The sequence below is a fragment of the Sebastes fasciatus genome, chromosome 23, assembly GCF_043250625.1.
Source record: "Sebastes fasciatus isolate fSebFas1 chromosome 23, fSebFas1.pri, whole genome shotgun sequence".
Lineage (NCBI taxonomy): Eukaryota > Metazoa > Chordata > Actinopteri > Perciformes > Sebastidae > Sebastes > Sebastes fasciatus.
In genome coordinates, this window is record NC_133817.1 from 12,900,828 (window position 1) to 12,914,483 (window position 13,656).

A 13,656-nucleotide genomic window follows, 5' to 3' on the forward strand; every position below is an offset into this window, starting at 1 on the left:
GAAAGCAGGAACCATGTCTCTCCTGCTCCTTCTCTTTCCACCTCTCATTCTAGATGGTATAGTCTTGTATGATGTGCTGAACGATTTTATTCACACATCTTTGTTAAAAATCGAGTTTTCCCGTCATTTTAGGCTGAAAGAAACAATGGTAATTTTATTAGTTTATCTTCAATTTTAAAAAGCAAAAACAATACAATAAATTACTATAATTAAAGTCAAATAGATCTTGCTTATATAAGGAGATATAAACTATGATGATAGCTATTGTAAATATTTTTCCTTTTTATCAAAAGAGAATTAAAACGTTTGCCAACATTAGCTTTGATTCATCGGCACTGCCGGAGCCGTCACTGTAAAAAAATAAATGCACCTTAAATTTCTTTCTGGTAATTCAAATTTTGACCAAATAAATACACAAGAAACAAACAATATGTTTACTGACTTCTTAGCAAAAATCTATTTTAATTTCAGTTAGGGCTATAAAACCTCAGAAAATGGTGAAAAAAGTCAATCAATGTTTCCAAAACCCAAGATGACGTCCTCAAATGTCTTTGTTTTGTCCACAACTCAAAGATATTCAGTTTACTGTCATAGAGGAGTAAAGAAACCAGAAAATATTCACATTTAAGAAGCTGGAATCAAAGAAATTTGACTTTTTTTTCCTTTAAAAAACACTCAAACTGATTAATTGATTATCAAAATAGTCGGCCATTAATTTAGTAGTTGACAACTATTAATCGTTGCAGCTCAAATTTCAGTTTGACTTAAAGATAAGAGACATAAAAACGGTGAATAAAAGCAGATGTAAAATGTTCAGGGATAATGTACATTGAGCCAGTCATTGTTGTGAAATAAACCCTGACAGGGCGATGCAGGTTTATTTCACAACAATGACCCGCTCGCTGTACATTATCCTGCTTATTACACGGCTACTTACTTAAAAAATCAATAATTTGACACAAAAATGGTCCGCCAGAGTCCGACATCAGAACTGCGCCCATAGCAACGGTCTGTTATACATAGCAACGGTCTGCTGTAAAGAAATAACAGACCGTAGAACGCCATGATTGACCAATCAGAATCGAGTATTCAACAAAAAGCTGTGTAATAAGCTTTTCTTTATTTACTGCGTATATGCTGTATACTTGGAAATCTACAGATGAATCCATTTTAATAAGAGACGGCGAGGAGAGTGAGAAGGAGAGAAACACTTTCACCTTGTGCGTCTGGTGTTTTTCAGTCTCCATTTATTTACCCAGCTGTCCCCAGGCAGCGCGCTGAGCTGCTGGGATTACGAGACGCTGTAACGTAGACGGAGCTCATCCCGCATATCAGTCCATCGGCATTAACACGGCGTTGGTTCAAACAAACACCTCTGCGCTTCATTCGCCCCTGGTTTCATTTCAGCCCCGGCCTCTCCGATAAGGCTTATTGCTCATTTGCATGGATGTAGCCGTTTGTTTGGCCCCATGCGGATGAACTTAGATAACACTGATAGTGTTTACCATGGGAAATATGTGTGTGTGTGTGCTGGTAAATATACTGTAATACTGCAAGCGTGCAAGTAGATTGTGTGTGTGTCCTTCAGGGTAATGCAGAGGATGCTGCATGGATTGTAAATCATAAACGCTAACAGATTCCTTCATTACACATACTTTTTTTATATTGATGACCATTAACTGTGTATCAGCCATATATGCTGCTGAAAGAACTGACATCCATTTGTAATGGCATGTCAATAATGTGCTGCCATTCCCCTTGATGTGTCATTAGTAGATGGCTGTTGCTCAGGGCCCAATCAGCAACAATACACCGAGTGCTAGATGATATCGGGAAGCTGTCAGAGCGAGCGTAATGGAAATATATAGCTCGCTCTGAGAACATGGAGGGATTTTCTCCCACTCTCTCTCTCTCTCTCTCTTTCTCCTCTTCTTCTTCTTCTCTATCTCCCTCGTCCTGTCACTCTGTGTCTCTGTTCATCTCTTTGTCAGTTTCCTTTCTGTCGGGGAATTGCGTTTTCCCTATCTAAAGCTGCGTGCGTGAGGCACAGCGGATTGGACTGACAAAGCTTTATTGTCCGTTTTTTAAGGCTGCAGAGACACAACGGGTCAGCGGCAGCGCCAACTGTGGCTGCAATCTACATCCCGGTGGTTATCGTATCATCATGGTCATCAAAATCCGCGTTGAGCATTTGTTTGCTTCATTATATCTGCATGCTTGTTTTCGTGTTGAATCTGAAAATGTAGTCATTATCATCCTGAAAGCATAATCCGTGATCCAAGTGTTTAATAACCAAATGTTTGAGGAAACAGTCTCACCATAAGGTCCTCTCATTAGCTGTTATTGTATCACATGATCTTCATTAGCAGATGGAGTTGCCCATTTGTCAAGGAACGATAGATTGTTCTGAGCTCTTTAGGGTTCATTTGTTAACCCCTGTGTGGAACGGACATCTTCAACAACACGGAGGCTCCTTGACCAAGACGGCAAACTTTATTACTCCTTTCAACCTCGACAAAGGTAGCGATCCACTCTTACGTTCTTACCTTTCACAATAAAAGCCCTACACATATACAGTACACTGCGTAACTATTTACCAAAAGGAACTCAAATTCACTCAAAGCGCTTCACTAAAAGGAAAGTCAATAAAATAGCTTACAGTAGCTTAGGCTATACGACAATTTACCCCAGACAGACTGCCAGATGTTGCTCTGGATCAATAGGATCCTGGTAGTTGCATGAATCTATTCGAACCTTTTAACAAGAAAGTTCTGCAGCTGCTGCAAATTCGCATCGCTGCCGGTATGAGTAGTTTTCATTCGAAATATTTCGCATTTTCGTGTCGTTAATTCGTCACACCCCTGGGTGTGTAAAGGCCTTTAGGAGGCTGAAAGTGTTTGTGGTTGTGAGTGTGAGCGTGTATGTGAATGCATAAATGCATGTACGTACACGGTCGCAGCTATTGGGAATTCCCGCTTGTTAATAACTAGGGGTTTTGGGACAAATCTCAGCGTTTGCTAGATGATTAAAAGGATAAAAGAGCAGACCGTTTTTTGTTGACTTTTCTTTTTTTTTTCTCTAATCTTTGCATTTTCTCAGTGAATTACTAGATAATTACCTCCGCGTGCCACCATAAATTATTCAGATGCATTAATCGGAGTGTGGTTTCACTCCAAATGTGCAGGAGCGCATAGTTTGAGAGAGAGAGAGAGTGTTTGGAATGGAGTGCACTATGTAAGCCTATCAAGCAGCACAGTAGGATACTAGGAACTACATCGGATTATAAGCAATGATAATATACATTTTCCAACCTGGTATCCTCATCCTCTGATGCTTTATACCATGCGTGAGACTTTTTTTAACCCACAGCCCGGTGGAATCGGAGCGTAGAGTTGCGTAACTCCAGAGACCCACAGAGGGAGTACAAATTTCACCCTCATAACAAAATGTTGTATTCTTCATCTGTAGTTTTGAAGTCTTCAGTAACCATGACCATGCAAAATACCCACTTGTGATTGGGTCAAAGGTTTAACCACTGTCCTAAATCGGTGTGCAACAGTGCGTATATTACCTGCTGGTAACCATAGCAACCATAATTCACCATGCTTCATATCATGTTACCAGTCCCTCTCCCTTTTTTTCCCCCCTCAGTATAAGTGTGAAGGTTATATAGGCCACAAGAAGAAATGTAATAAAACACTCGGAGGTGTCTTCAAAAATAATGGAGCATGTGATGGAAAATGTCACCACACTCACTTCTACCTTTTATTCTCATATGTCAGGATACTTTGTTGTGTATCGTTCCGTACAAATATACCTGTAATTGTGGAGTAATTATTAAGATAAATGACCTTGAACTTCTTTTTTCCAGGTGCTATTGCATTTAACCTTTAAATAGATGAATGTTGATGGATGAAATTCTCCAAAGCTTGCGTTGCTGTTCTACACTGAATACCGTCGGTGGCAAATGATGACTGATTATGCTGCATACTGTATGTGGTGGTTTGGGACTTTGGGGACTATATTACACCGTGATGAAGACAGGATATACAATAGATTAGATAGGATGACACTTAAATGGTCCCTGGGTGAAGATGAGTCACTCCAGCGGAAAATAGTATCATAGTAGATAGCCACACAGGATGAAACAGAGCAAACGGAGTTTATTAAACATAACGCAAACCAACAATTACACCGGTAAACTGTGATGAATGTGAATTACAGTGTGCACGAGTGTGTGATTATTGTGCTTACAGTACAGTGGAGCTGCAATCAGACCCGCTCTGGAAGCTTCCACTGTTCCTTCAATGGAGGGGTGTGTGAGATCCAGGAGGGGGGAAAGGATGGATGTGATTGGCTGAGGAGGAGGCAGAGCTGCTAGTGTATGTGTGTAGCGTTCTTTCCCTCTGTTATTCACACATACAGTATCTCTTCATCTCTCTCTCTGCTCAGAGGGGTACATGAAAGAAGAGAGGGAGGGCTGAGGCTCTTGGGAGAACGAGAGTAAGGAAAAGGCATGAGATGAGATCTGAGCGGCGCAGTGTGGTCATGCTGTTTGGGAGTTTTATCATGGAAGTTTGAGAGTCTGGAAATGTGAGTGGAATTGATAAAGAAATGGAAGGAGAAGAGGGTTCAAGGATTTTTTTTTTTTTTACAAATGAGTCACTCAGCAATAGCATGTCTCTATTTTGAAGCATGAAACACAAGGTTTTGATCACATGCAGAGACGATCTAGTGTTTAAAGAGCAACTTATAAATCATGCCATTTCATTTCTCATCGTTTATTCAGCCTGACATTTTGTTCATGTTAACATATTTCTTGTTGGGAGCTGGGCTTATTTTGTTCAGTAGCGAGTGACAAAACTGTCCCATTGGTGTCTTTTTCAGTTGACATAGTAGCAGCTTTTTTTGAAGAAGAAATATGTCAACTTAAAGGGCCAGTGTGTAGCATTTAGGGGGATCTAATAGCAGAAATATAATATTCATAACTATGTTTTCTTTAGTGTATAATCACCTAAAACAACGAATCATTGTGTTTTCATTAGCTTAGAATGAGCCCTTCATATCTACATAGGGAGCAGGTCCTCTTCACACAGTCCACCATGTTGCACCGCCAGAACGGACACTAGTTCCACTACAGTAGAACACTTTTTTTCTCTCATTCACAGCACCACCACCCTGTCTCTCTCTCTCTCTCTCTCTCTCTCTCTCTCTCTCTCTCTCTCCTCTCTCTCTCTCTACCGCTCGCTTGCACAATCTCTCTCTTTTTCTGTTTTTTTTTTTAAATGAATCGGGAAGCCAACAGCAGAGCCTAATTTTACTTTCAAATGTTATCGAACAACGAGAAACATTCTCCCCTCGTCCTACATCGATACTAGAGTACTTCGTTGTTTATGAATGAAGCGGTACACGAGTTGAAGAGTTGAAGCAGCGTCGCTGTGTGTGTTTCACCAATCAGTGAAGGTCATCCCTGCAAACTCCACCCTGAAAGTTCCTCTACTTTCAGAAAGTATTACCCCCTCCGACCAGGGCCTTTTTTGGGGGATAAAAAGGCCCCGGAACTTAATTTAGACCCTGGTTCCTGCAGTCAAAATGCAATGAGGTCCTCAAAAGGTTCCTAGTTCTGGGGGGAAAGGTCCTGCGGTCGACAAGGAGCTTATACAATTCCTTGAGTTCCTCTACCTCCTCTCCTACTGTCTCCCCTTGCTATTGTTCGTCCTCTCCGTCCTCTTTTTCCCCTCTCTCAATGTTACATCACCGAGTGTTACATTTCAGCCACTTACTCAAAATGTAGTTTTTTTCTCCTGGACAAATGCCAGCAACAACACAGCTTCACACGCATGCTCTTTATGTAACTTCCCTTTCTCCCCACAGAAGCCTACATGTGTGTGCTTCCATCACATAAATGTATATCTACAATATATGGCTGTCAGATTATCTATTTCCAACTATATAGGAACACACACAGATTTAATCCCCCACTCGTGCTCTCTCTCTCCTCTTTCTTCTCCCCTGATATGGCTATCCATCATGTCTCCCTCTCCTTCATGGGTGTCCCTCAGCCCATTTTTCCAGTCATTACTGGGCTGTTTCCATCCAGAGCTGCAGGACCCCAGGGACCACCAACAGTGTTCTCGTCCTGACAGGGGCCCCTGGAGAACCAGAAAGTGGCCACAGTTCCTCTAAACATGAGAACCTCCATAGTTCAAAATAACCTTTAAAACACAGACGCTTCTCTCTGAGACATTTTAGGTTCAAAGTGCCTGCATCTTATATCATTATATTATATCTGGGAGACTTTGATTGATGTGATTGTTAAAGTTTGGCTGAAAACTTTAAGGCCCCCTATTTAGCATTTATAAACAGTATGTGAACATTTCATAAATGGTTTTACCACACTGTAATGTAGTTGTGAGCAGATATTAGTGTCAACAAGTGTTTTGATTTGAGCATATTTGTTTTTATGCTAAATGTAGTACCTGTGAGGGTTTCTGGACAATATTTGTCATTGTTTTTGTGTTGTAAATTGATTTCCTTTAATAAGTATATACATACATTTGCATAAAGCAAGCATATTTGCCCACTTCTATGGTGATAAGAGCATTAGATACTTGACAAATCTCCCTTTAAGATACATTTTGAACAGATAAAAAATGTGTGATTAATCATGGGCAATCATGCGATTAATCGAGATGAACTATTTTAATCGATTGACAGCCCTACGTAAAACACAAGTGTAATAATATAAAAATATGTATTCATAGGAGAAGTTCTAATTTCAAATTTGACCTGTTTTCAAATGTTTTTATATCAGAAATGTGGGTTTCTTTCATGTAATTGCATCAAAATAACATGGATGGTTCCATGGGTAGAGTACGAGCGGGGAGGCAGGGAGGCATCTGATTGGTTCTTTCCGAGCGGACAGCGAGGCAGTGATTGGTAGACGTTTTTACAGAGATTACAGCAGCTACAGATGACGGCTCTTTTCCGGTCCTTTTTCAGAGCTCATAAGGAATGGATCGCTGTCGGGGTGTAAAGACCATTTCAGCCAATATAACAAATAGTGTATACTGGATAACATCGTCAACTCTACCTTTAAGTTTATTGACCAGAAAATCCAAACAGAAGTGTAAAAGTTGTGGTAATGAGTTGGAAGGAAGTTGGCTAAAAGGTGTAACACAGAATTATGCTTTATAAACAGTCAAACCAAACGCTAAAAGTTGCAAGATGGACGGGAATACAATAGGAGGGTTAAACAAATTAATATTAAGCAGTTCGGACAGTAACTTGTGACAATTTAAGTTAATGAAATCACTTAAATACTTATGGTTTACCCCCTTTTGAAATATGAATTGATGATTGCAATGTAGTACACTCTTAGTTAAATGGCAGTTTCTTCTGAATATGTTCGAGTGCAGAGAAAAGTGTTGGACCAGAAAGGCACAGAGGGTTTCAGCCATCTTCTTCTATTTCACGGACAGGAAGCCGTAGATTTCCCCCGACAGCTCTCACAAACCTGACACGCTTTTGGTATCTCTACAGGCAGGATGATATACTGACCGAGACATGTGCTTCATATGTGTGGCAGATAATCTTGAATTTCACCTTGTCAGTGTTGCAATAAATAAAACAAACTGCTTTTTCGTCCTCCTTCTCTTCCTCTCTTGTATCTCAATCCTCTCACCCACATCTGCCCTACTTCTAACTCACCACCTTCTTATTTTCCATGCTATTAATCACCACCAACTCCTCTTTTTGTATCCTCTTTTCCTTAAACCTTCTTCCATCACCTTTTCCCCATCCTTTGCCACTTACCCCTCTAATCTCACCTACCTTTCTTATTTACTTTTGACCTTCTTTGCCGCCTCACTGCATCCCTCCATCCTTCCTCTGTCATGTTTTTCCTCTCTCCTATTCCACACTTCATCGCCCTCTGCCCACTCTTCATCATTCCCATAATCCCTACATCCACTCTCCACCCCTTCTCTCATCCGTCCTTCTCTTCCCCTTCGTTAATCCTTCGTTCCTCTCATTCTTCCACAGAACCATGAGAGGGAAACGGCGCTTCACTGTGCAGCCCAGTACGGACACTCTGAGGTGGTTTCAGTGCTGCTTCAGGAGCTGACCGACCCCGCCATGAGGAACAGCCAACAGGAGACGCCCCTGGACCTGGCAGCGCTGTATGGACGGCTGCAGGTCAGTGACAATGACGTATATCAGTTTTATGAAGAAATAAAAAGGTGTATATTTTACAGCCAGAAGTTGAGTGCAGTTTTGAGTTGGAATTTCTCAGCTTTTAAAATGTTCCGCTATTTCTTTTAATGGTGTTAATATTACTAAAACATGAACGACTTAGTGTATAGTTGTCAAACTGGACATCCTTGTACCAGAAAGTACTTTTTTTTTTTTGCAGATTATCTCAATGAGATCAGGTACATGCTGGTTTGAGTAGTTTCTAAAAGATAAAGGTGCACATTTGTCCCTAATCAACCCATATTTAAGGTACAGAAGCATTTATTCAGCATGCATTATTAGGTATGGTAGTAAGCTACTGATTATTACTGTTGAGAATTTTGCATTTTATCATATTTTGGTAATCTGATGCAAAAGGTCCGTTCAAAAACTTACTTGAAAGAATTGTCCAGATAACTTTTATCTTAACTTTAATTCAAAATAAATATTTAAAACATATGTTAAAGGTACAGTGTGTTGGATTTGGTGGTATCTCGTGCTGTGATTGCAGATTGCAACCAACAGAGTACCCCTCCACTCACTCCTCCCTTTCCAAGACTGCGGTAACGTGAACCGGCGAGTGCAAAACCGCCAGCCACCGTCTCACTTCGGTTGCTCCTAAAGTTGAGTTTTTAATGGTAAGGATGGCCTCTGAGCGAGGCGGAGATAAAGAATTATCTCACCCTGTTAGACTTGACCTTTTGGTGTGTCCAGAGGGGAGAAAGCTCAAATCTCCATATAGAGGATGGAGAGAACACCCAAGATTGATTCAAGCCTTTGAAAATTAATGAGAATGTCATACAAGCGTCTGCTACCAGTTGCTGCAAGGGCAGCGTACCCCTCATAACATTTAATTATTTGCAATGAAAATTTAATTGGAAGTCCTTCAAAATGTATAAAAAAGTTAAAGGGGACGTATCATGCTCACTATCAGGTTTCTAATTGTATTTGGGGTTTTTACGAGAACTAGTTTAAATGCTTTATTGTTCAAAATCACATTATTTTTCTCAGTGTCGTTCCGTTTTAGCGTCTCTTTAAGCCCCCCTTAGTGTTTACAGGGTGGGAAGCCGGTGAGGGATCATGTTTTTGTTGTTGCAACAGCTTATACTGGTTGAGAGGGCGCGATCTTTGGGAGGCATATGAACCTCTGCATGCGTTATGTATCCTCGCTGGCAGGTGAAAGGAAGCAGCTGGTGACTCAATCTGTACCTTTCCCCGGGAAAACCGTGGGTGTTGGCAGCGACAAGGACCACCGAGCACGGGAAAGAGCCGATCTAAACCGGGAGTCGTCGTTGTTTAATTTAAACACGGCGGATATATGATGAAAAGAAAAACTTCCTCAAATACTTGCTCTGCGAGACAGGCAGACAGGTGCACATTTTTAGAACCGCGACATCACTCTTTTGTCAAGAATGTGACAAAAAGTACACCCACCTTCACAGTGAGAGGCGTCTGCTGATGTTCAAATGCAATCACACATTCTCTCTGCTAAAGGTAGTGAGTAATTGCAGTCAAGCCGTACAGGTTTGTCTGAGTGTGAATGAATAATTTATAAAGGCAGCGGCATTTCTCTCTCTCGCTCTCTTCTCTGCATAATAACGAAAGGGGAAATCCCTATGGTGGAAGCTACTGCTGCATGGAGATGTAACTAACACAGGGCAAAAGTTTAGTGTGTACACGCCTCCAGTACGCACACAAAGACGCACTTTAAAGGAGGAAGCTTTCGAGAGAACTGCCATCCATGATGGAACAAAAAGGGTGGCTCCACAGCTAGCAACCTCCTACTACGCTCAAGTTGATTGACAGGTCTTTTTAATTCAAGGACTTACACTGCAAAACGTAAGGGATAATGTACAGCGAGCTGGTCATTGTTGGGAAAGAATCCCCGACAGGGCGGCGGAGGGGTCTCTCTTTCACAAAAATGACCCGCTAGCTGTACATTATCGCGCTTATTAAACTGCTACTTACTTAAGAAATCAATATGTTTGACACAAAAACGGTCCGCTAGAGTCCAACATCAGAGCTGCGCCCATAGCAATGGTCTGTTATACATAGCAACGGTCTGTAATACAGAGATTACAGACCGCAGAACGCCGTGATTGTCCAATCAGAATCGAGTATTCAACACAGCCGTGTAATAAAAAGAATTAAACAAACCTACTTTATATTTCCATTCATGATCGGCTGAAAAAAAAAAACACTGAATGCTAATTTTCCATCTGCAGCTGACCCCCTTCAAGCTTTTTCATTCTAGCCTGACACATTACAGTTTTACAGTGGTAATGGTGGCAGAATTACCATTAGAAATTCATAGTGATTTTTTTAAACAATGGGTATTGATTTCACACTTCTTTATTCTGAATGCTGAGTAAAAATTTAAATGCATTATGGACGGGTGACATTGGAGCTGTATTTCTGAGTGTGATTATTTATTAAAATTGCTTCTCTTTGAAGTTTTTCAGAGAAACAGTAAAAGTTTTCTTCTCAGCTCCTCAGAGTTTTAGAGTCCTTTGTATTTACTGTGATTTTTTCCTTTAAAAAGTTACAAGAAGGTGACTTGTGGCCCAGTTTCTGCTGTTCTGTCCCTGACATGTGACTGTGTCTTTGTGTCCAGGTGGTGTGCATGTTGGTGAGCGCTCACCCCAACCTCATGACCAGCCACACTCGCCGACACACTCCGCTCCACCTGGCTGCACGCAACGGACACCACAGCACCGTCCAGACGCTGCTCGAGGCCGGCATGGACGTCAACTGTGTGGTGAGGAAAAAAAAAACTGAATAGCTTTTAGCTGTTAGTGTCCTATATCGGCATCCAAGGATTTAACAGATCTCTGGCTCAGATTATAGCAGCCTTACGGACAAAAAATGATAATGAAATAACAAGAATATTGCTTTTTCATTTTCTGTTTGTGGCTGAGGGCGAACCATGTTCCTTTTGACCAAATTGGATTGGAAAAACTTAGTAATGTCTGTTTACAACAGGAACGACATGGTTACCGAAGCTAATCCACGGAACCCGTTGTTGGCTGTTTCTTTTTTAAATTGAACTGCTGGAAGGTGTCTTAAAGTTACTGTGAGGAACTTTTAAGTGGTTATGAAACAGTCTCAATTTAATACTGATGCCTCTATATGACCTACATAAGTAAATAAGACCATCAGCGAGAAGATTGGCTATTTCTATATAGTTCTTCTTAATGCTCGTCATCGGTGCCACCGGGTCCAACTCACTGCGAAAGCATGCAGGTTCACCAGAAACTCCTTCAGCTCAGACTCCAGTGGGGCCTCCAGCAGCGACCAGTCCACCGCGGTCAGACCCAGATCCGGCTTCGCTTCCGGCTTCGCTGCCGCCTTCGACCTGCAGTCTGAGCTCCACACCCGGCAGCAGCGGCTTCTCCTCCGGCCAGGAGCAGAGCTTCGTCTCGCTGCTCCGCCGTTTCCCGCTGTGAGCCAACACTAGCTGTGTTACTATTTAATTGTGAAGCAAATTTTAGGCAAACTTTTGAAATGTAGCAAAAAAAGAGAGGCGAATTAGTCGTGTTTCCATCAACTGGTTTTGAGTGAATAAATTAGCTACAGCATAGTTTGGTCAGAAGTTGGCGCAGTACAGTAGGCTTTAATCTGCCAGTAATCAGAGTAGAAGAAGTAGAGGTTGCGAACTGGAAACAAACAAAAGTCAGCTTCATCTAATCATCTACGAGAGATAAATGGAGAGAGTTCTTCAGGAATTTGTTTTAATTGTTCTTTCATGTCAGCTATTATCGGCCATATTTCATGTTGTCTCGAGATGAAGACAAGCTTTCACAGATTATGGAAATATCCCAGAAGACGCCGACAGTAGAAACAGCTGATCAGTCATGTGAGTTAAATGTTCGCTACGTCAGAATTTATTCGGCAAAGGCGTTTCCATAATCCATTCGAAAATTCCAGGCAAAAAACACCTCAAATAAGTGTAAAAACTTTTTTTTACAATTGAGGAAAATGAATCAAATTTGTCATTTCCTTACAGCTTTTTTAATTCAATACTTCAAAACGCGAATAGAAAATATGTGACTGGAAACACGGTTATTGACACCACGCTGCTGGAGGCCGTATTGTCATTATCATTATTACTTTTAGACACTTTGCTTGTCAGTTGTATAGATATACGATTTTGGGAAATACCATTGTTTATGTCGTACTGCGCAAATGTGCGCAGGATTCCCCGGAGTAATTCTTTAGAATATGTACACATGTACTGTACAGGTACATCTTTGGTCTGTAGGTGTAAGTTCTTAAACAGAATGGAGTAATAGAGTGGGACTTGACATTTCATTCGTATGATCTGATGCCGCTGCGAGTGGAGAAGGTGACTCTTTGTCCTTTTGTCTGAGTAAATCTTTCAAAATCTCTCTGACTCGTCCTCCTCTCGTCTCTGCAGTATGTGAATATTTTAGAAGCTGCTGTCTTGTGTTTTTAATGAAAGAGAGTACGGCTTTGTTTTCTGTGTATATAATCCACCACAGGCATAAATGCTTGGCAGATTCTCTTTTTGAAAGTGTGTGTGTGTGTCTCAGAGAGCGGTGTATGTCTCCCATGGTGTGGTGGTGGAGAGGGATGAATAATTGATTGGGAGAAAATATTGAGAGAGAGCAGGAGGAGGAAGAAGAGGAGGAAGAAGAGGACAGGGTGTTCCTGAGATGTCTTGAGAGTTCACTGTCGCCTCTCTCTCTCTCCTCTTTACACATGTTAAGTCAAGGAAATACAATCACTGACAGTCTATGGTGCTTCATTACTGCGCACTTTCCGTCATGCTGTATGGACCGCTCTTCTCCTCGTCCGTTTACATTTCGTCTTCTTGTGTATTCGAGGTTCTCTTGACGATTCAAACGCAGCTTTGTCCCGACTCTTTCTGGGCCATTTGTTTTTGTGAGGCCTTGTCAAAATGCAGCCACGCTTTGCTGCTTTCTTCAACACTGTTTTCTTTCTCCTGAGACCATTTCCTCTGACAAACTAAACTATTTGACTTTGCTCTCTTGTCTTAAATGTGTTGAAAAACAGCCCCAGGCTGTATTTATCAGTCTCTTAAGGCTGTTTGAATTGAGTCCTTTCTTTTTCTATTCGCATCGCAAGACATTTATTTTCTCTTACTCTCGTCTCTGAGGCACTCCAACTTTTGGCTATGATTAAATGTTTGAAATGTTTGAAAACTGTCCATTGCATCTGCGACAGATCATTATGAGGTGAAGAAGTGTCTCAAAATCGCTCATTCTGTGCCGACTTAGATATTAGCACATAATGTGGGACCATTTGTATATCAAGTACTCGCCCTGTGTTACCTTGAATTCTTGAGGAAAACTTTGTTTCTTGCATGCCTCCACAGTGAACGAAGAATCAAAAAATGGAGAAAATTGGGGCCGCATTTAACACCAGCAAAACTATAACAAA

General features: G+C 41.2%; 1 protein-coding gene across 4 annotated transcripts in view; it reads left to right on the forward strand.

The window, feature by feature from the left end:
- Positions 1 to 13,656, forward strand: part of anks1b (ankyrin repeat and sterile alpha motif domain containing 1B) — a 248,195-nt gene that overhangs the window by 82,408 nt on the left and 152,131 nt on the right. For all 4 annotated transcript variants that reach the window (XM_074625196.1, XM_074625198.1, XM_074625197.1 and 1 more), the window contains exons 4-5: positions 8,044 to 8,196; positions 10,847 to 10,990. In XM_074625196.1, coding sequence (XP_074481297.1) covers positions 8,044 to 8,196; positions 10,847 to 10,990 — 297 coding nt within the window. The remainder of the gene's footprint in view (positions 1 to 8,043; positions 8,197 to 10,846; positions 10,991 to 13,656) is intronic.